Source organism: Xyrauchen texanus, chromosome 37, assembly GCF_025860055.1.
Source record: "Xyrauchen texanus isolate HMW12.3.18 chromosome 37, RBS_HiC_50CHRs, whole genome shotgun sequence".
In the NCBI taxonomy this organism is placed as follows: domain Eukaryota; kingdom Metazoa; phylum Chordata; class Actinopteri; order Cypriniformes; family Catostomidae; genus Xyrauchen; species Xyrauchen texanus.
In genome coordinates this window covers 5,203,821-5,226,740 of record NC_068312.1, presented here as the reverse complement: position 1 = coordinate 5,226,740, position 22,920 = coordinate 5,203,821, and the positions used below count along the sequence as shown (strand labels likewise).

General features: G+C 38.2%; 1 protein-coding gene across 1 annotated transcript in view; it reads right to left on the bottom strand.

Annotated features, from left to right (window-relative positions):
* Positions 1-22,920, bottom strand: part of mtor (mechanistic target of rapamycin kinase) — a 270,641-nt gene that overhangs the window by 219,959 nt on the left and 27,762 nt on the right. Inside the window, exons 4-13 of the mRNA XM_052108415.1 lie at positions 21,971-22,203; positions 21,623-21,823; positions 21,327-21,461; positions 20,573-20,848; positions 19,254-19,362; positions 18,905-19,088; positions 18,525-18,653; positions 7,894-8,138; positions 5,885-6,100; positions 47-252 (exon numbers count right to left, since the gene is read on the bottom strand). Of these exons, the coding sequence (XP_051964375.1) occupies positions 47-252; positions 5,885-6,100; positions 7,894-8,138; positions 18,525-18,653; positions 18,905-19,088; positions 19,254-19,362; positions 20,573-20,848; positions 21,327-21,461; positions 21,623-21,823; positions 21,971-22,203 (1,934 nt within the window). The remainder of the gene's footprint in view (positions 1-46; positions 253-5,884; positions 6,101-7,893; positions 8,139-18,524; positions 18,654-18,904; positions 19,089-19,253; positions 19,363-20,572; positions 20,849-21,326; positions 21,462-21,622; positions 21,824-21,970; positions 22,204-22,920) is intronic.

Below are 22,920 nucleotides of genomic sequence, written 5' to 3'. Positions count from 1 at the left end.
AGTATGGCAGAATGATATTTGTAACAATAGTGAACCATGTGAATACCTGAATGAGCATCTTGCGCAGGAAGGGCATGACAAATGCAGGGTTCATGCTGCTGAGACGGCCGATAGTGCAGATGGCCAGTTCACGGATCTCAAACACTTCATCATTCAGAGCCACGAACAGAGCCTGCAGGTTCTCTGCTTGAGCCAGGTGAGCATCAAAACGCTCGTCCAGAGATGCCAGAACACAGTAACGAATATCAGGGTCTAACAGGAAAGTTTATCATAAATACAACAGAAACTCAATTCTACAAATCTACCCTTGTATTCACAGAAAAGAAAAGACAGGATATACTCACATTTAAAAGTTTGGACACACCTACTCATTCTATTTTAATACTGTATCCCCCACATTAGAAAACTAGCAGAAAAGTCTGAATAAAAGTCATCAACAAAACTATGTAATTAAAAACTGATTTATGTAGTGACCAAAACAATGTGAAACAAATCTCTATTTAAGCGAATGTGTAGACTGCAGCTTTATTTTTTTACTCAAATTTTTTGTAGAGATTCAACCACAGGCACAATTTATATTCATCTTAAAAATTATTTTCAAGCATAAGCCTTTACAACCCCAATTCCAAAAATGTTAGGACAGTATAGAAAATGCTAATAAAGCCAAAAAAGGCAGTTGAGAGTTTACATCACTGTGAATGGATCTCAGTTTGTGGGCAATGGAGGAGTCAGAAGACAACGAAGCAGGATCAAGGTCAGTCTTCTAATCTTCGGCTTCACACACGCGCGCACACACACGCTCGCATGTCGGTAACCGTTAAAAACAAGTAAATATTTTATAAATAAATAAATGAGAGCATTCTCTCAGTTCGTAGCTGGTCACTCTCTCCTCTCTCTGACGAGTCTTTTCAGGTCTCCGTCCTCATCACTATAATGAGAGACAGGTGTTAGAGATAATTACGACCCAGGTGATGAGCCTTACCGCTCTCCCTCTCCCACAGACCAACACACGACCACCCCCCATGCCACATAACCCACCTCGAACTTAAAGGGCTGAAGAGCCAGATACCAATGGATGATCTGTGCGTTAGTATCCTTCAGGCTGTGGAGCCACTGTAGAAGAGTGTGATCAGAACAGAAGGTGAAGACCCGCCCCAGCAGGTAGTAGCGGAGTGTAAGAACAGCCCACTTAAACTGCAACACACTCCTTCTCGATGGTACTATAATTTGTATCCCAGAAGGAGAGCTTGCGACTAATAAATTGCACTGGCCGTTCCTCCCCTCACACCCAGCTCCCTGTCAGATTCATCAGTCTGCAAAATAAAGGGGAGAGAGAAAGCAGGTGCATGTAAAAGTGGCCCCACACAGTGCAGACTTTACCTTAAGGAAAGCCTGTTGGCACGACTGTCCACTGAACCGGATCGGGAGACCCCCTTTGCGCAGTATCTCCGTTACGCCTGCCAGAAATGGTTGCTGGTGGGGGGAACCCACCGGCATGGAAGTCGTCAATCTGGTGGTACTGGAAAAGTTAATCTCCCCACATCCCAAGACATGAACGTGTGGGTCCAGTGCCACTGCCCGACGTCGTTGGAGAAAGCCATCAAGCTGGCTGAGGACTACATGGCAGCGTTTCCAGGAGGTGGCGAAGTGGTGTTTTCTTCTCTCTCTCCTCGCTCTGTGCGGTCTCAGGATCTTGTCCATAAGGCACTGAAACGTGGCTGGGGCTCTGAACAAACCGAACGGAAGCAGCCCAAATTGGTGTAATCCGAATGGTATGGAAAAAGCCATCTTTTATCGGGATATTGGAGTTATAGGGATCTGCCAATAAACCTTTGTTAATTCACGGCATTGGATAAGCGTCGATTTTGGACACAGTGTCCACTTTCCGGTAGTTAACACAGAACCGGACCGAGCAGTCACTCTTCAGTACCAGACATACCGGGCTGGCCCAATCGCTATGCCACTCCTGTATTATGCCCATTTCAAGCATTGCCTCTAATTATTCTTGAACAATTAATTTATTGTGTTCAGGAAGATGAAAGGGTCGGCTACGAACCACCACCCACGGGGTGGTCTTGATATGGTGCTCTATGAGGTTCGTGCAACCGGGTAGCGGTGAAAAAACATCAGCAAATTCCGCTTGCAACCTGGCAATGTCTGTAAGCTGCGACAGTGAGAGGTGGTCTCCGCAAGGGACTGTGGTGAATGAACTTGATTTGGCAGATGACTCCGGCCCGATCTCCGTCCACTCCAGAACTACCATCGTCAAGGCTATAGGCACCACCTCCCTCCATGGTTTGAGGTGGTAGATTTGACATGCTACTCTCCTATCCCTTCGCCTAACCTCATAATCGAGATCTCAGACTTGTCGTGTGACCTCAAAGGGTCATTGCCACTTGTTGAGTAATTTGGAGCTTGAGGTGGGCAGCAACACACACACACACTTTATCTCCTGTGTGAATTCCCATAGTCGAGTGCCCCTGTCGTACAGTCGGCGTTGATGTTCTTGCGCTTGGAGCAAATTCTCCTGTGTTACCTGCCCCAAAGTGTTGAGTTTTGCTCGAAGGTCAAGAACATATTGAATTTGGTTTTACTATTCGAAGGTCCTTACTCCCAAGCCTCCCGTATGATGTCAAGTGCACCGCGTGGCCGGCGCCCAAACAGTAGCTCAAATGGGGAAAACCCTGTGGACCTTGATAGAGGTCGACCGATTAATCGGACAATTTTTGGCATTTCTTAACATTAATCGGCATCGGCCAATATCCAAGTATATCAAGCCGATTATTAGGCAGGCGCATCTGTGGGCAGCCTAGTGTTGTTGTGGAACACGTGTTCAACGCACGCTGCCCCTAGAGTCATTTTCCAGCAGAGTGAGCAGACCTCCTTCCAGTGGCTAAGGAAGGAGCCAAGTTCCTTGGAGAAAATGGTAAGGATTAAATTTGTATAACTCCTTTATATTTAATTAAAAACTTTTGATATGTTACTGCCAACTTCAAGAAACAATTTGACAAACGCGATAGGCAACATGACGTTTGGCTACTTTGGATATTGATAGTGTAGATGAAGTTGCATTATCACAACAGAAGGGTTGCTATCATGTCACAATAAGTAAGCAAGAATTTTGCAATTACAGACAGTGAATCTGAGACTTTATTTGTTCTGTTTGTGTGTCTTATATTTGAGAGGGTTGTCACTCAATGCAGAGAAATAAGTAATAAAAAAAGATACCAACGCACTATAGGCTATTGAAGGACTGGCTTTGGTAAGCTCGGTGGAGAATGGAGAAATTAAGAAAATACATTTATTATTGCTATAAAGAGAAAGTTATTTTATCTCGCCAGCCATTTCTATGTATAATATGAAACCATTTGTCTGTGATGCAATTTAGCTATTCGCAGTCAGAGAGAGCGAGAGAGAGAGAGAGAGAGAGAGAGAGAGAGAGAGAGAGAGAGAGAGAGAGATCACTCTCACGCGGTGCCACAGCGAGCACAACACGAGCCCTGCTTAATGAGTGACGACGGAGGACAGACTGGTTACACTTTAGATCTGTGATATTAGTCTGATTTTATTTTAGATTTCGCCTTCCAAAGATTATAAAAAGAATATTTATACATAAGCCGCATTCTGTCTAGCACAACTTCCTTCCCTTCACAGCGGTGCACTGACATTTCTCCCTAAAACTCAAACTTAACGTCAGAATCAGCACGATCGGTGATTTTTGTAAAATGCAGTCTAGCTATTGTTGCTAAATTGCGGGACGCGTTTAATAATAAAAAGAGCGCAAGAGATACCGTTCCCAAGGCGGCGCGCGCCCCGAAACAGACCGCAAAGAGACAAGCAAAGTATAGGCTACTTTGGGTTTCATGTGCGTGTCTAAACTATCAACTATACACAAAAATATGTCAAAACGACCGGCTTGGAGATTCACTTAAACACAGTTTATGTCTTAAATGGACGTAGTTATGGAAATAGTTGGGAGAAAATATGGTGCATCAGGAGCTCTGTCTTAAAGGGGAAGCAGTCTAATAAACATGCTGACGATTGAGCCATTACTACGAATCAAACAACAAAAGGCAAAGAGAAAATCACTTACAGCTCTTGAATGAATAACTTCTGCATTAATAAGCATTAATCTATCTATGATAAACTATGCAGTGTTATTTTACAATTGATTACTTTATTAGATTTCTTTTTAGACCACACCTGAACAGTAATGTTAGTGGACCTTTCTGAAATTAAATCACTGTGCCTATATAACGTTTATCTTTGTGTAATTGTTTATCTTTTGTTTATCTTTGTTTAACAGTATTCTTAACGGTTCTTTTTGTTATATATATATATTAAAGTATCGGATCGATAAGCACTATCGGTAAGAGTAGTAATACCATTAAAACCTTAACGATACCCATCCCTAGTTATGCCTGTGCTTCTCTTGGACGCTATGAATATTGGATTACATGTCTGGATTGCCCCTTAATTAAAGCTGCATTTGGATCTCAACCTTCGTGTCTCGGAGCAGTTCGTAACACCTGCTTTGTTTATTTAATATATTTGTTATACATTATTTATACAATATGTTTTTACATGATACATTTTTAATTTCAGTGTACAAGTGCTGATTGGTCAAGTGTTCAATAAATGTATTTATTGAGAAATTTTGTCTATCATAAGTAATTATTTGTGTAACATTTTATCTTTCAAATAAAAGGTTCAAATAAGAGGTTAAAACCAAGCACATATCGGCCAAATATCGGCCAAAATAAATCGTCCATCCCAGATTTCAAAAGATCGGCATCGACCTGAAAAAACCCATATCGGTCGACCTCTAGACCTTGAGACCTCTCGTACTGCAAACCAATTCTTAGTGACTTCGTGTACGTGACATGAATGTTGTGCTTTGATCAGTGAGGATTTCCTTTGGAATTGGTGTTAGAGATAATTACGACCAGGTGACGAGCTTTACTACTCTCCCTCTCCCGCAGACCAACACATGACCACACCCACATGCTACAATCACCTTTTCTTCTAATAACATGTATTAAGCATTTGGGCATTAAAGACACAAGTTTGTTAAGTTTAGCAAGTTTAGAACTGTCCCCCATTACTCTGTTATGCGTGACGTCAGCTTTGCAATTGTACTTTGTGCCATATTTTGCACTTCATAATGTGACACACATCCTCAATTGGAAACAAGTCAGGACTGCTGGCAGGCCAATCTAGCACATGCACTCTCTGCTTACACAGCCATGAACTTTTCGTCCGGGCCGTATGTGGTTTGGTGTTGTCCTGCTGGAAAATGCAGATACAACTCTGGAAAAGACGGCCTATGGATGGCAGCATTTGTTGGTCCAAAATATGTTTTAACCACTCCTTTTTGTTTTTATTAGCATTTTCCATACTGTCCCAACTTTTTCAGAATTGGGGTTGTAGATCAAAAGGTTTTTATAAAAAAACTTTTTTTTCCCCCAAATTGTCACTGGTATTGTATAAACGAATTTGTTTTTAGTACAAACGTGTACGTGTGAAAAGTAATGCGCCTGTGTATGCATGTACAGTGTTGGTGAGTAACGGAATTTTCTTTTGGTTTTTTTCCGATAATATTTTTTTTATATAAATGTATTTTGTCATTCAGTACTGGATATTCTTTTCCTTTTAATTAATTTGTTTATTGTCAAAACAAGTTAAAACATCTTGCAGTACTGAGGTAGTAATCCAAAGTATTAAGATTATGTTACTGACCTTGAGTAATCTAATGGAATACGTTTCAAATTATATTTTGAAGCATGTATTCTATAATCTGTAGTGGAATACATTTTAAAAGTAACCCTCCCAATCCTGTGCATGTATAATTTATAAGATATGCATTTAAACAGCTCTCTTTCACCTGGATCAGTGATGCCGACCACCAGTAACTTGCTAAGGACGTCAGCAACCACTTGCACGGCAGTCTGACTGACCACATGACCATGGCCGCTGAGGAGGTGGATGGAAGGGGTGAGGAGACGCGAACAGGTGCGTGCTGCCTCCATGCGAATCTCCTTGTGCTCGCTATTGAGGAAGTGATCGGCACAGTGGCGCACAAACTGGGTCAGTGAGTGACCTGAAAATGAAACGAAAAGCAAACCAGGTGATTTAATTACATGTGCTAAAGTGACAAAAGATATACAGTGGCAAGGGAAAAAAAAAGTATGTGAACCCTTTGGAATTAGCTGGTTTTATGCATCAATTGGTCATAAAATGTGATCTCATCTTCATCAAAGTCACAAGTATACACAAACACAATGTGCTTAAGCTAACAACACACAAACAATTATAATCTTTCATGTCTTTATTAAACACATCCAATTAAACTTTAATAGTGTTGTGGAAAAAGTGAACCATTTAATAAGTGGTCGATCCTTCTTTGGCACCAATAACCTCAACCAAGCGTTTCCAGTAGCTGCGAATTAGACCTGCACAACACCCAGAAGGAATTTTGGACACGTCTGGTCTAAACAACTCTCTTGAGGTCATTCCACAGCATCTCTATTGGTTTAAGGTCTGGGCTCTGGAAAGGGTCACTCCAAAAGGGATATTTTATTTTTTTGAAGCCATTCTGTATTGGATTTACTTTGATGTTTAGGATCATTTTCCTGCTGCATCAACCAACTTCTACTGAGCTTCAGCTGGCGCACAGACACCCTCACATTATTCTGTAAGATATCTTGATAAACTTGGGAATTTATTTTTCTCTTGATGATGGCAAGTGGTCCAGGCCACGAAGCAGCAAAGCAGCCCAAAATCATGATGATCCCTCCACCGTACTGCAGAGTTGGGATGAAGTTTTCATGTTAGTATGCGGTGCCGTTTTTACACCATACGTAGTGCTGCATGTTCTTCCCAAACAATTCAACCTCAGTTTCATCGGTCCACAAAACATTTTCCCAGTATAGTTGTGGAGTGTCAAGGTGGTCTTTGGAAAACTTGAGGTGCACAGCAAAGTTTTTGTTTCCTTCCTGCCATGAACACCATACCGGTTTAATGTTTTCTGTAGACTCATAAAAAGAGATAACCAGTTCCAATGATTCCTTTGGCTGTCACTCTTGGGTTCTTTTTTTACTTCACCCAAGCATGATGGCCACTTCTAGGGAGTGTAGCCACAGTACTAAATCATCTCCTTTTATACACGATTTGTCTAGCTGTGGACCGATGAATATCTAAGCTCTTCAAGATAAATTTGTAAACCTTTCCAGCTTTATGCAAAGAAAAAAATCTATTCTGAAATCTCTTTTTTGCGAGGCATGGTCCACATCAGCAGATGTTTCTTGTGAATAGCGAACCCACATTTTTTCATAAATCAAAGTAGCTCTAGCCCACACCTGCGATCTTGTTTCATTAAACGTATGCCAGGTTTGCCAACTACTGACTCCAATTAGCTTTTGTTGACATCATTATTCTAGGGGTTAACATACCTTTTCCAACATACACTGTAAATGTTTGAATGATGTATTCAATATGTACAAGAACAATACAATAATATGTGAGTTAATAGCTAAAACCAATTGTGTTCATTATTATAACATAGATGAAGATCAAACCAGATTTTAAGACAAATTTATCCATAAATACAGGTAATTCCAAAGGATTCACATACTTTTTCTTGCCATTTTTTGTTTTTCTTTTTAACCTAGTCTTTATCCGAACCAGCCGCAAATGCAATAAAATGTCACACAAAATTTCTTCAGTGGCTTGGTTTCCACAGTGAAATTGTCCAAAGTCCCACTCTACATAGCTGTATACGTTTTAACCATCAAATATGTTCTGACAGGCTGTGACTTTGTCACTTTGTACAGAATTTTGTAAATTAAGCTAAACTCATCCCACACCATCTTCATTATCTACCGTGTTCTATACCTTCAAACTCAAAGCTGCCAAGCGTGCGCAGTGCCAGTGTGATGCTGCCCACGTCACTGGCCTCAGGGATGTTGGTGAGGCTGGGTGATGCCAGCTGATATGCCAGGCCCTTGGGCATGCCCGGGTGTCTCAGAGGCTTGTGCATGAGAACCAGAGACAGCATCTTCAGCAGCCCGTCCTGGATGTCCTTCTTCAGCTGTGGGATCTGACGGCTCAGGTCATACAGCACTGCCGTCAAAGCAGGACTGAAGGGTAATAGAGACATCAATCATAGTAACACCAAGCGCTCATACTGGAATTTATATTTAAAGTAATTAATTATCGCTGCACATATTTGTAAGTGGTTCATAAAATCGGTCTTCACTAGCCTAGTTTCCATCCACCTTTTGGGCTATTTTGTTATCGACAAAGTGAAAATGCGAAAAATAAAATTGACATTTGCCGCCTTCTGCTTGTTTCCATTCAAATGGCCTTTTATCGATAAAATTGGTGTGTGTGATGACATCATGCCTAAAAGAACATCGTCGCATAAGTTTTGGTTTAGCGCAAAAGAAATCTGCCCTGAAGCCATTTCCATACAGAAATATGTGTTTATCGATAATTCACCTCCCAGATGTCCATAATTTTTTTTTCTCTGAAGTTTTGGTAAAATGCGGAGAGTATTGAGACAATTCATTAAAATTAGCCAGTTTACTATCATTTTAATTTCACTAATAAAAGCAATCAGAAGAGGAGGAATTGCAAACAAAAGGGAACAGTTGGCCTTCTGATAGGACTGTAATATTGGTCCTGATGTTGTGCCTATCGCAGGTTGGCACCGGTTCCGACCCGAAAGCGGATCGTCATGGCCCTGTTCAAGCTGGTAACCTGCACCAAGTATTGAGGGAAACTTTCGGTCTTAGTATAAGGACCATCAATCGATGTGTATATGCGGTGTGCAAAGCTATTAAAGAAACATTGATGCAGTGTAATATCAGGGTTTTAATTTAATACACTGGATTTTGCCGGCATTTTTTCAAAAATATACTAAACAAAAATGTAATAGAATTGGGCTGTAAGTGTTCCAAAAACAACACACTGAAGCTTTTCACCTAGTATTGTGTATTTATTATTATTATTATTATTATTTCTGTATTTCACCATCTATTATTTTGAATGGTGTGGAAATACAACTTTAATTTAATCACAGTATCCATCTGTTTATTTATTAATCACAAACAGTGGCCAATCAGTTCTTGAGATATTTGTGTTGGCACTCCTGGAAGTGTCACGTTTGCAGATTGGCTCTACATGGCGTAAAGATCAATCCATAATCACGTACAGGTGAAACTCGAAAAATTAGAATATCGTGCAAAAGTTCATTAATTTCAGTAATTCAACTTAAAAGGTGAAACTAATATATTATATAGACTCATTACAAGCAAAGTAAGAAATTTCAAGCCTTTATTTGATATAATTTTGATGATTATGTCTTACAGCTTATGAAAACCCCAAATTCAGAATCTCAGAAAATTAGAATATTACATGAAATCAATAAAAAAAAAAAGGATTTTAAATACAGAAATGTCGGCCCTCTGAAAAGTATAATCATGCATATGTACTCAGTACTTGGTTTGGGCCCCTTTTGCAGTAATTACTGCCTCAATGTGGCGTGGCATGGATGCTATCAGCTTGTGGCACTGCTGAGGTGTTATGGAAGACCAAGATGCTTCAATAGCGGCCTTCAGCGCTTCTGCATTGTTTGGTCTCATGTCTCTCATCTTTCTCTTGGCAATGCCCCATAGATTCTCTATGGGGTTCAGGTCAGGCGAGTTTGCTGGCCAATCAAGCACAGTAATACCATGGTCATTGAACCAGGTTTTGGTACTTTTGGCAGTGTGGGCAGGTGCCAAGTCCTGCTGGAAAATGAAGTCAGCATCTCCATAAAGCTGGTCTGCTGAAGGAAGCATGAAGTGCTCTAAAATGTCCCGGTAGACGGCTGCGTTGACTCTGGACTTAATAAAGCACAGTGGACCAACACCAGCCGATGACATGGCTCCCCAAACCAACACAGACTGTGGAAACTTCACACTGGACTTCAAGCATCTTGGATTGTGTGCCTCTCCATTCTTCCTCCAGACTCTGGGACCTTGGTTTCCAAATGAGATGCAAAATTTGCTCTCATCAGAAAAGAGGACTTTGGACCACTGAGCAACAGACCAGTTCTTTTTTTCTTTAGCCCAGGTAAGACGTTTGACATTTGAAGCCCATGTCCAGGACCCGTCTGTGTGTGGTGGCTCTTGATGCAGTAACTCCAGCCCCAGTCCACTCCTTGTGAAGCTCCCCACACATTTGAATGGCCTTTTCCTGACAATCCTCTCCAGGCTACGGTCATCCCTGCTGCTTGTGCACCTTTTTCTTCCACACTTTTCCCTTCCACTTAACTTTCTATTAATGTGCTTTGATACAGCACTTTGAGAACATCCAACTTCTTTTGCAATTACCTTTTGAGGCTTTCCCTCCTTGTGGAGGGTGTCAATGATGGTTTTCTGCACAACTGTCAGGTCAGCAGTCTTCCCCATGATTGTGAATTCAACTGAACCAGACTGAGAGACCATTTAAAGGCTTAGGAACCCTTTGCAGGTGTTTAGCTGATTAGAGTGTGACACTTTGAGCCTACAATACTGAACCTTTTCACAATATTCTAATTTTCTGAGATTCTGAATTTGGGGTTTCCATAAGCTGTAAGCCATAATCATCAAAATTATATCAAATAAAGGCTTGAAATATCTTACTTTGCTTGTAATGAGTCTATATAATATATTAGTTTCACCTTTTAAGTTGAATTACTGAAATTAATGAACTTTTGCATGATATTCTAATTTTTCGAGTTTCACCTGTATAATAAATTGGCTTTCAATACTTTTGTCATGATTAACACAGGCTAACGATTGGGGCAAACTCTGTCATGAAACACTACATTTTTGCATTAATGCTAATATTATCAACAAAAGTATTTCCAAACAATTTTTTTCGCGATATTTTATGTATCGACAGAGTTTATGCGCTTGAGTTAAACGGAAAAATATTATGTTGACATTTGTGACATTTTAGCAATAATGTGCGTTTCCATCAGCTTTAAGTTAAATAAAGTTACAACTTTTTCCGCAAAAAAATCCTTGGATGGAAACGTAGTTACTGTCAGATGTACTGTATTAAACAAGTATAAAAATATATTTTTTAAACAGTTTATTTTTATAATTGTTTTTGACAATGCACTGTCTGCATACCTGCATGGATTACACTTCCTACATCAAACTCTGGCACTCTGTGCATGCGTCAAGAACAAAGAAATGTAATCAAGCTTAAAATTATGATCGTGCCTAGAGACTGCAATGGCAAGATGTACAGTGAAAAAGGATATTTTGCTTTGTTCTCAGCCAAAAATGATTGGATCGCTTCAGTAGACATTGATTAAACCTGGAATCTTATGGATTATTTTTATAATGAATTTGTTTCGGTTTCAATCAGATTTTTTCCAATTCCACTCTTCATCCCGATTTCATGTCATCGAAGACAAACACTTTATAAGTGGTAATAAAATTGTTAATAAATATTTCTCCAGCAAGGTGTCATTGTTATTCCTGGAAAATCACCAAATTGTTAATTGAGAAATGGCATGATCAGTAGTGTGTCGGTCTGTGGTTTTGGTTCTGCCTGGAAAATCACCAAATTGTTAATTGAGAAATGACATGATCAGTAGTGTGTCGGTCTGTGGTTTTGGTTCTGCGTGTGATGCGGGTTTGAGTCCACCTTTCCCCAACCCCCTTTTCTCCCCATCTCATGTCAGCAGCGACCGCAAGACCACTAACACGCATTAACATGAAGCTTTTTGTGGAGACACGTGTACACATAACACAAAAGTATCAAATCAAATTATATTACACCAAACATTACAGGACACCATGTGGTGCAAATAGGCTTAATTAATAAGTCAAATCGGTTCAATTCTGAAAAACTATATGTCTTAGCATTTCTTTTGAATGTTTTAACTGACATTTATGTCATCTATTTTAAATAATATTTATGTGAATAAATGAGTATATATGCAATAAAAGGCATGTCACATGTCTGTTGGGTACATTTAACTTCAAGTTAAAATGATATAACAGTTGTCTGATCTGATGACATAATCGAATGCTTGAGGTGGGTGTGAAAGATGGGCTGTTTATCTACTAATCGGTCTCACTGTGCTTCCTATCCCCCATGTGAACACAGACAAAGGTGATGTAGGGGATTGTGAGTTATACTCTGTTTACAAAAGATTGAAGGAGATTTGCATATTTACTCTGAACTTTAGATAAAATATACTGTAATTGAATTACCTTCATGCCATTACTTGTATAAAGTTATAAATTTGAATCATAAACATTATCATGAAATCATGAACACTGCCATATGCAGCTGTACCACCTATGATTTTACCTTTTAAAACCCAATCATGGCAACAAATATAAGATTAAATGTATAAATAATATACAGTATAAAACCAAATGACCAACAATGATCTAACCGGACCATGTCAGTACAAGCCACGGCGCAAAACAGAATTAATTGCAAACTAAGGCTGCATTCACACAGCAGCTGAATGTGGCCCAAATTAGATTTTCTGCTCAAATCTGATTTTTTTCTGAGGCTGTTCATATGTAGCCCATATCAGACACAAGTTTGAACAGCCAATGCTGGTTAACTGACCCCAATGCGTAAAACACTCCCAGAGCATGCGTATAACAAACCCATTTTCATACATATATATATATATATATATATATATATATATATATATATATATATATATATATATATATGAATTAACGCATTCAAATTGTTATTACCTGAATAGAACACTAATGAAATATCAGCAAGTGATGGAAGACCAGATGGATAAAGTTAAGTCATGTGCAGTTGTATGGTGGAAATGAATTACCGTTGAAGCTCAAGAATGTAATATTATGAGCAAGAACTCACAAAATCCAAGAACAGCAGGAAAAATGTCAATATGTAAATAGGAGTTGTTATATGTAATTATTTCAGATAAGCCTACAATTGTCTTGCTTGCATTCGTGTTTTGATACAGTTTTCTTAACTAGTAACATGAGCAAAGCCGTGTTACATAGGCTAAATCCACCTCTGCGTGTTTTCATGCGGATTTTAACAGTGAAATTGAAACAAACAGCTGAACCTGCAGTCGAAGCCTCTAAGTTTCTTCATTTTCTAAAAAAGGAACTGAATGCATTAACTAGAAAAGATATGATTTGAAATTAAAGGTTTTAAATCATAACAGGCATATCACCTGGTAAATTAAGTGCGCAAGCAAGTAATGTTCAGTTAGATAAAAAAATTAGAAAAAAAAATTAAATAATATTCACGATAGCGCCATCTTTGAATTTTAATGGGAAAGACAACGAGGTTGTGAGGGATAGACTCTTCAATGAGCTGTACTGCAGTTTAAAGTGTTTTTGGATCATTCTGCATCCTGCTGGATATTTTCGTCATTATATAACAAACAACTTAAAATACTCTGTCATTTTTGGGTACAGAGATAAGTGTAAGACATCATTAGAGACTATAAAGGGTCTACTTTTATTTGTGTACACTCACAATAACAACAAAATCTTGTGCTTTTGTAAAATAAAGAAAATAAAAAGGGTGAGCTTTCAGCAGTCTCTGTGTTCACGAGCATATTTCAGAAACACGTCACTAAAATAAACTGAAACTCCGCAAATACTTATCAGACAAACATGAAACATATGTCTAAAGAAAGCTTAAAATGTCTAATTTTAAATAAAACAAATATTCTCCTGCAATGCAATTTGTTTGAAACAAAGCAATGTACAGTATTTTAACCGGTCCATCTCATTATCTGTAATGTGATCCCACCCATCAGCAGAGCGCGCCATTCATTCGCTAATATGCTGAGACAATCAACACAAATATACATGCCCCCGACTGTGAGGTTTGATTAAATCATATTTCATTCATTTTTCTGCGCATTTGTGACTATACACAGGCGAGGAATCTCCTGGATATTAAGGAAGAGTTAACATTTTCCTCAGAAGAAGAGCGGGACTGGGAACGTTTGTATTTTGAAGAGAGACTTGATCCAGCAGAGGATACAATTTCGGACAAGTAATTTAGTTTTCATTAGTTCACATGCTATTTTATATAAACATGTACATATTTTACTAGTCGGACTGTTTACAGACTTGCCAGCCAAGATTCAGAGTATTGACATTTGAAATATGTCCTAATAAGCAAGTTTTAGTTACATTTAAATGCAGTTTCGGCTAAAGCAGGTATTTAAATTGTATGCTATATGATATAAATATGATCTGTAATATGGTATAAAAATAATATGAATGTTTAGATTATATTTTATCTAGTGTTAATGCTGCATCATTATCATCAACAAAGCTTGTGCTTACAAATATGTGTTCAGGTTAAATAAGTAAAATGCACTTTAAATATGCCCATATTAGAAAATGAGCATATTATAATGATTTCTGAAGTATCATGTGACACTGAAGACTGCTGTTGAATATTCAGCTTTGATCACAAATTGCCTTTTACAATATATTTAAATAGAAAACTGTTCTTTAAAATACAATTTTAAAGAACAGTTTTCTAAAAGTTTTCAGAATATCAATGTTGTTTCTGTATTTTGGATCAAATAAATCCAGTCTTGGTGAGCAGAAGAAATTTCTTTTAAATGGTAGTGTAGGTCTAAATTTAAGTAAAGTCTTATGTAAAGAAAATCTATAGTCAGATTTCTTCTTTTAACTTAAAACTTGATTTTGATCATTAAGTCTCCTCACATTCATTCTCTATCCCTCATTGATAGGCCCAGGGGAGGGTCTTTTGTCTTGCAGGTGTGAATTACAATCCATATTCATGATCATTCACGACTCCTTGCATATTACCTTTCAACACTAAAATTGTCTTACAAAAGTTAAATTACTATATTGTTTTGTATGAATGAGTGATCAGGATGGTTTTCACATCATTTTGTAGCAAAAACTCTAGGCTACAAGATCCAATTCTCAAAAGTCTTGTGGACAAATATTTAGTATTTGTTATATGGCCTTATTTCAGTGACTTAAAATTTTAGTTTTTTCAAAAACCATGCATAAACGTTATTTTCTCAAAAATACAAACCTGTACACACATGTTGCTCACATTATTGTAGCCCAGTTTGTGCTGAATACAGTGTTATCAGACTTTAGCCATTAATATGTTTTTAATCAACTGAAAAAAGCACAAATGTCAAGGCATGTCAAAACTTCTCCAGGGCCCAAAATACCCTATCCGTCGACCCCAGAGGGTTAATGTAATTGATGATTAATTGCTTTTGTTGTATTCTCCAAAATTTTTTAAGTAGCTTTGGATAAAAGCATCTGCTAAATGAATACATTTAAATGAATTAAAAAATATGTTTTACTTACATAATGAAACATTTCATAATTTAATCTATTTAATGAACACATTGCTTTTTTATTACATGTAGGCCTACTATATAGCTATTTAATATTTGCATATGTTCATATACTGTAAAGCTAAGGGAACAAGACTGTCTACCCCAGCTGAGTCTGGTTCCTCTTAAAGGGTTTGTTCACCCAAAAATGAAAATGCAGTCATTGTTTTCTCACCCCTGTGTTGTTATAACCCCATATGACTTTCTTTTCTTAACACAAAGGGAGAAATTGTGAAACAAAATTGTGTTCAGTAATGTCACACAATGGCAGTTTAAGATGACCACCTCTTCAAGCTTCAAAAGGATACAAAAGTATAATTCAGAAGTCTAATAATTAATTCCATGAGACTCATTGTTATGAAAGCATACGATGAGCTTTGGTGAGAAACAAACCAAAATCTAATGTATTTTATCTAATTTAGTGTCCATAAAGAAGCCTGGTGGTGTCTCTTGCAGTGACCATGTGACAGCTGTTAATATACCACAGACTCCCTCTTATCAAATATCTCCCTCTCCCTCCACATCAACTCCCCAAAATCATGCTGCAGGTATTTGTGAAATACTAGACCTGAATTATAAAGTAGAGGTCTGCGCGGGATGGATTTTTCAGACCCGCTTCAGTAAGATTCTGTTCCAGTCACACAATTTCTTTTATATATTTTGTCCCGCTCCCAGCCGCAAAAGCATTTTGTTATGTCTGACTGACTTTTGGTTGGTTTCAAAGTTTAATTTGTACCTTTCTTTAAAAAAGCATTAACATCTATAATCACTCTAAGGTACTGTATTTTCCAAAAGGAAGAATTTTTATGATTTGGTCACCAACCCTGGGTCTGTAAATCATAAATGTTTGTGTTGCTCTTGCGCAATAGACAAATAACACATTCTGTACTTTAAATACATGAAAACAATTTCGAGAAACTTCCATTTTATTTTTAGATATTTATAATTTGCATGAGTCCTGCGAGTTCTCCCGCTCCCGCGCACAGCCCGCCCGCACCTGCACTCAGCAATCAAAACTTGTTCCGCACTCTGCTGTGTCGGGTCCTGCGGGAGTGCAGGCCTCTATTATAAAGCACCATTCCAGCTAATATTAGCTGATAGTACCGTTTGCGACCATGGCTGGTATACAGTGTTTTTCAGGGTGTGTGCTGTTTCCCCAGTTGTTAGTTAAGTGTTGATAAGAGATTCTGTCCATCACCTCACGTCTTCTAACATCTCTTTTATATACATCTTTTTACATTGCTGTGATAGTTTGTTGTTTATTGTCACTGCACTTTCCCTGTTTTTCCCATGAAAATAAGCTTTGGTGATTACTTGGCGTTAATTTTTATCCATCCATATTCCTGTATATTTCCCTAAATTACTTTACATTTACATTTATGCATTTGGCAGACGCTTTTATCCAAAGCGACTTACAGTGCACTTATTACAGGGACAATCCCCCTGGAGCAACCTGGAGTTAAGTGCCTTGCTCAAGGGCCCAACAGTGGCATCTTGGTGGTGCTGGGGCTTGAACCCCTGACCTTCTGGTCAGTAACCCTGAGCCTCAACCACTGAGCCACCACTGCACTTTACACAGAAATTACACTGGTAAACACTGGGCCGGGTCGTGATTCCGCACACCCGGCCCCCTAATCAGGCAAATCAAGCCTCAGAGAGGGATGAGGGCCAACTGGAAGCTGCAGTGCGAGAGAGAGAGGTTTGCGGGCGGTTGTCTGAAACCTTTGTGTGTTTGTCTTTTTGTTTACCTTTCTTATTGAAATATTATTTATATTCTCAAGCCGGTTCTCGCCGCCTCCTTTCCATTAATTCCTTTACAAGCCTTTATTACCCTACAAAGGCAATACTCATTAACCAACATTGAAACTGAGAAAAATAGCTTGAATTATTTTGATGTGGATTTTGCAGTTAGCCTACTGCATTTTCACACAATGGTTTCTCTGAATTTCAGCATATGAGACAAATTCGTCTGTCACCGGACAGATCATAAGAGACCTGTTTCAATCAGATCTCCATTTTGCATTTCCCTTTGTAGGGCAGTATAATTGCTTATTGCATTTGTCAAAAAGAAAGTTCCCATCTGTGTCAAATTTTAGGTTATAAATCTTATTTGTTATTGATCTCTCCATCTCATATTATTTCCTTTCACTCGATCCTTGTATTCGTGGGACTCTGATTTGTCTGTAATTTACTTTAAGGCTGTAATACTAATTACTCTACAAGTGTATAGCTTTATTTTATTTCTAAGTAATGGAAGTATACCAAGAAAAAGACTGTCAGTGCCCACTTCAATCATATGATTATGCACAATGTTTAGCTATATATTTATTTCAATATATTTTTAATATAGGAAATAAGTGTAAAATATAGTTATCTTGGGCCTTATAATCTTAACAATTATGCCAAGTTAAGACAATTAATTATATTAAATTAATAGTCTGAGTACCCCCCACCCCCCGCATCTCAAGTGCCAGACTATGACATCCCCCAGCCCAACCTAGCATTGCTGGCAGGAGCCGGGCCTGTTTAAAATAAATAATTTATGTTGAATCTTTTACACTTATTTTTTTTTAATCAAATTGTATTGCAAAGAAAGGCTACTGTAACATATTGTATCATTTTAAAAAATGTGTATTGTTACATGCCTGTTGTACAGTATATAAATATGGCAAGTCTACATATCTACATTACCTATAGTACGGAAATGATCTAGGCTTGATTACTTGACAAACAAATTACTTTATTGCGATTTATTATTTGTATTTACTAATATAAATGTAAATTTATACTAATAGGAATGTAAATTGTTGCACAATAATGGACACCCCTAATTAGTAATGTAACTAGTATTGAATATTGTTGTCTCTTATCATATTGCTGTTGCCACTTATGTGTGTTTCAGTGACTTTAAGGGGGTTTTAGGCACAACACGAAAGAACACCTCTTATTTATGGTGAAATAAATTTTTCTGGTGTCATATTGCGTTAATAAAATAGCATACGCAGCAGCACAAAGACATAGAACCAAAAGAACGCCACTTGCTCATACAGCTGCTCCATTTTTGTCGGAATCATATGCAAAATCATACATGACATCAGAAAGTGCTTCGACTGTACTGTACCTGAGGCCAACAGCTAGCATGGGCTCCAAGAGTTCCTTGACGTCCTGTTGGATGCTGGGGCCCATGGCTCTAGACAGCATACTGATGCAAGTGAACACAGTGGCATCCACCTGCATGGTCTTCTGCCTCCTGAAACATTACAAAACACAAGATGATGAAAAACAAATGCTAGCCAGTACTATCCACATCAGACATATAGTGAAACAGTAGTGACTTTAACCACTGTAAAATCGCCACAAAGCATGGCCTATCATGGTTTACGAATTTAAAAGCCTCTAAACAGTCAGTGCATAATAACCGCAACAATAGATCATCCACAATCTCTCGGTATGTCATAGCTGATGCAGGTTTGTGTTTGGATGGCAATTGTAAGTTCTTACTTGTGTGCAAAATCTTTAGGTGGTAGTGCAGCTTTGATGATCTCCAGGATCTTTGTGAGAAAGGGCTGAATCTCTGCCCTCACGGCCACCACCAGCAGCCCCAGCGCTTGAAATGCTGCTGTACGTTCCTTCTCTTTCTTTAGACAGCCCAGCAGGTGACCCATTGTGTCCTGTAAATACTGATCTGTGGGTGGAGGACAAACAAACAAAATTATTGGTCCAATATTAATAATTGGTGGACAACGTTAAAAATTGTACATGTTCAAAAAAATATATATTTCTAACATGTGAGAATATAATCAACACTGAAGCATTTGAAGTAAGTTAGGGTCATGTAACGGCAGGTTACCAGTGAATGTATGAGGCTGGAAGGCAGCGAGTCGAGGCAGCAGGTTAAGAATAGTCATCTGGATCAGTGGATTCTTACTGGTCCTGTATTTCAGCACCCAACGACACACCTGATCCAAAGACATGACTCATGATATATAACATTCAAAAGGGTTTTATTCCAATACCACAGTTTTCAAACTGGGAGGCATACCTCTCCATGGGGGCACCAGAGCGTGTCAGGGGAGGTGCAGAGAATGATTATAAATTCAGATTTAAAGTAAAATCAAAAGATAAATAAATATAATAAAATGTATTGTGAAGATGAATGAAAATTAATTGCTTAATAGACCATAGCTCTAAAATGTTGTTTTGTGCACTTGAGAATCTATTATAAAGCCATATAGCTCTTCCTCTGTTCATTCTTACAAATATTCTGCCTCTGTAGACGTGCTACACTGAGGGGGAAACAATACCGGAATTTGAGTAATCAACTCACTATTTGGCCAGTAATTTTTTATTAAATACAGCATAATACATGGTTAAATCCAGCAGTTCATCATAACTTTTCCATTCAACTAGACTCATCAACAATTACACATCCAGGACAGACAGAAATCTCAAGGTCATGTTTGACGATCAGTTGACTTCATAGACCACACTGAAAGAAAAGCTTGATCATGAGGATTTTTTTAAATTACTCTCTGATACATTCACTACAACTGGCCCTTGCAGGTGAAATAACCTGCTAAACACCACCTGAGAAGCTGATTCTCTAGCCAACTTCAAGAATCATCTAAAGATGCTTCTCTTTCACAGGTACTTGACCCAATCCTACAAATGCAATAACAAAGAGAATTCTATCTTCTTATAAAATTAAATAAATAAAAATGTTACCACAGTCGCTCACTTTTCCTCTCTACTTGTGCTTCTCTGAGCAACTTGCAACTTTATACAGTATTACAGAAATTATCTTATTACTGCATCCTTAGGATGAATCACTTCTGTTGTATTCACTTTGGATAAAAGCATCTGCTACATGAATATATTTAAATGTAAATTCAAATTGTTAGAATAATATTCTAATGTTCACTGATGATGTAAGAGAAGTGTGCAAACCAAAGGACATTTAAACTGTCAACTAAGAGATCTGTTGCAACTCACGTCTTCGGTAACCTCAATGGAAAACATAGCTGGACAAGCTTATCTTGAATTTAGAAGTCAATATTTTGAAACAGCCTTCATGTCAGAAGTGTGCCTATGATGCTTTAAAATGCTGTATAGGACAGCAGAGCTTGCCATAGCCTCTACATTACATTAATAAATCCAATCACTGATCACCTGGTCAAAGCGTTCTTCCATCAGTTCTCTGCAGTACCGGCTCTCCACTAGCGTGCTCTTGGAAGGAACAGGCATAGCTCCAAAGGTCATGAAGCCCTGTGGCGTGCTGTAGCCCAGCAGACCCAGCAGAGCATTAGATTGCTGTGGCTGCACTGATTGGAAGCTGGTGAATGGAGTGATGTGACGAGGCTTTGTGCCGAAACCCATCAACTCTTTACAGTACTTATCATGAACTATCTGCTGCTGCGTGATCTCCTCCATTTCCTCACGCATTCGCTGAGAGAGAAAGATAGAGAGAATTAAAGAATGAAAGATTTCACAAAATATTGAACAAGTAAGAAAGAAAGATGTAAAATGTGAGTCCTGTTGTTTTGAACCGCAAACAAAAATACAAAAATGTTTTAGAAATCTTTTTATATTTCGTTCATCTTTCCTTGTGGCTCTCTTTAATATTCTGGTCAGTCATGTTTTAAACAGATCCAATCCATGTTCAATGGAAATTATTTTTATTTTTAAAAACAAATGTTGTTGGTTTTTTTGGGTTAAAATCGATATTGGCCAAAAAAATTCTAATCGGCTCATCCCTAAAAAACAAAAAGCAAAAGTAAATAACAAGCAAAAAAAACAAATAATAGAAAAAAAAAAAATGGACAATAACGAACGAACGCACACACAAAAGAACGAAAAGCAAACAGTTAATTAGTATTATTTAGTACGGCGTTTCATGCAGTCTTTGGCATTTGGACCGTCATACCTCTCCCTCCATGCTGCTTATTCGCACAAGTTCATTAAGAATCAGCAGAGCTCCATGCACCCGATCGTCTTTGTTCATGCCCTTCTCTTTAGCCAGAGTCTCATCAAAACCCTTCTCAGCTTCCTCAAAAGTTTGCTGTTCATTATATAAAAAAGAAAAATAATAAAAAAACACTTCTAAGAATTACCCACAATGCTAACTATGGACAAAGGGTACAGTTAGAGACATTACATTTATTAAAAGGCAACATGTAGACGGCTTTTAAAAGCAACATGTAGACGTGTGCTGACGCTGACCTTATACCATTGAGGTTTCTGCATCTCTTTGGTCTCTCTCTGTGTGGTGAGTATCAGACAGGCTCTGAGTGCAGACACCGCACCCTCCCGGATCGCCTGCTTCGAGTCCCACACCGCAAAGAAGATGTTGTCAAAAAATGGCTGCACCTGCTGGAAGAAGAATGTAGGCGCACTGACAGCCAGCTCCCGCAGAACCAGAACCTGCAATGAGAAAACAGTGACAAATCACGTCAGGTTACATCAGACTAAACATCAGACTTATCGCATACTTGCACAGAGTATGTTCGAGCGTTAGCGTCCAATTCTTCATGTCTACCTTACAACTGAAGCAGATGAGTTTCTACATACCGCAGCGTGCCGTCTGCCCTCATTCCTGTCTGCTCCCAGCCACTCCAGAGCTCTCTTCACCTCGAACTCAACATACTCTGCTGTGAAAGTGTCTCCTGCCATTGACAGGTGACCCATGGCTTTAGAGGCCATCTCCATGACAACAGAGTCACTGGAAGGCAGCAGGTTACGCAGGTAGTTGGCAAAGCGGCTGATCCTGGTGGCATTGCCCCCTTCAACGCCAATCAAACTCACTGGAGAGACAATCATCACACAATGACTGCCTAAACACTTTAAACAAAATACTTTGTGTTACCTCAAAATACCCCAGTGACAAAATATTTGCATGGTAGGGCTAAACAGTAAGACTAGTTAGCATGTGATGTTGCATTGTTACTACATCTTTTATTTCTTAAACAATTACAGTTGTTTTTATGCATTGCAAACCTAAACATGTAGTTGTCATGATGTGATGAATTCTGCTCAGCAGCTAGCTAATATAGCCATTTGTCTACTCCACTTCACTTCACCGTCCAAATGGTTTTCATTAAAACTAATAGAACTCTTTTTTTTTATATATATAATTATTATTAGGGTCAAATTAAAACTAAATAGGATTTTTTTTCCACTATCCATTATCTTTTGTTTTTGCTACTTTTCAAATGCCTTTTATTTTATCTTGTCCCAGACCCAGACTTTCAATATTAAAATGTAAAAACAATTATCCATAAAAATACAAATTATTATCTGTTTTAAACTATGATGACAACAAAATAAGTGAAATTTAAACAAAAAGCATTTCAATATTTACTATGGGAAAATTATTATATTTTTATAAAAAAAACTGATTTAATTGTGCCAAAGTTGTGGCATTCACAACACCAAACAATTTAGCCCCTTAATTCACTTGTTTACTTAAAATGTAAAAACATATTTTAGTTCAAGTTTAAAATCCAGGGAAATGTAACTCG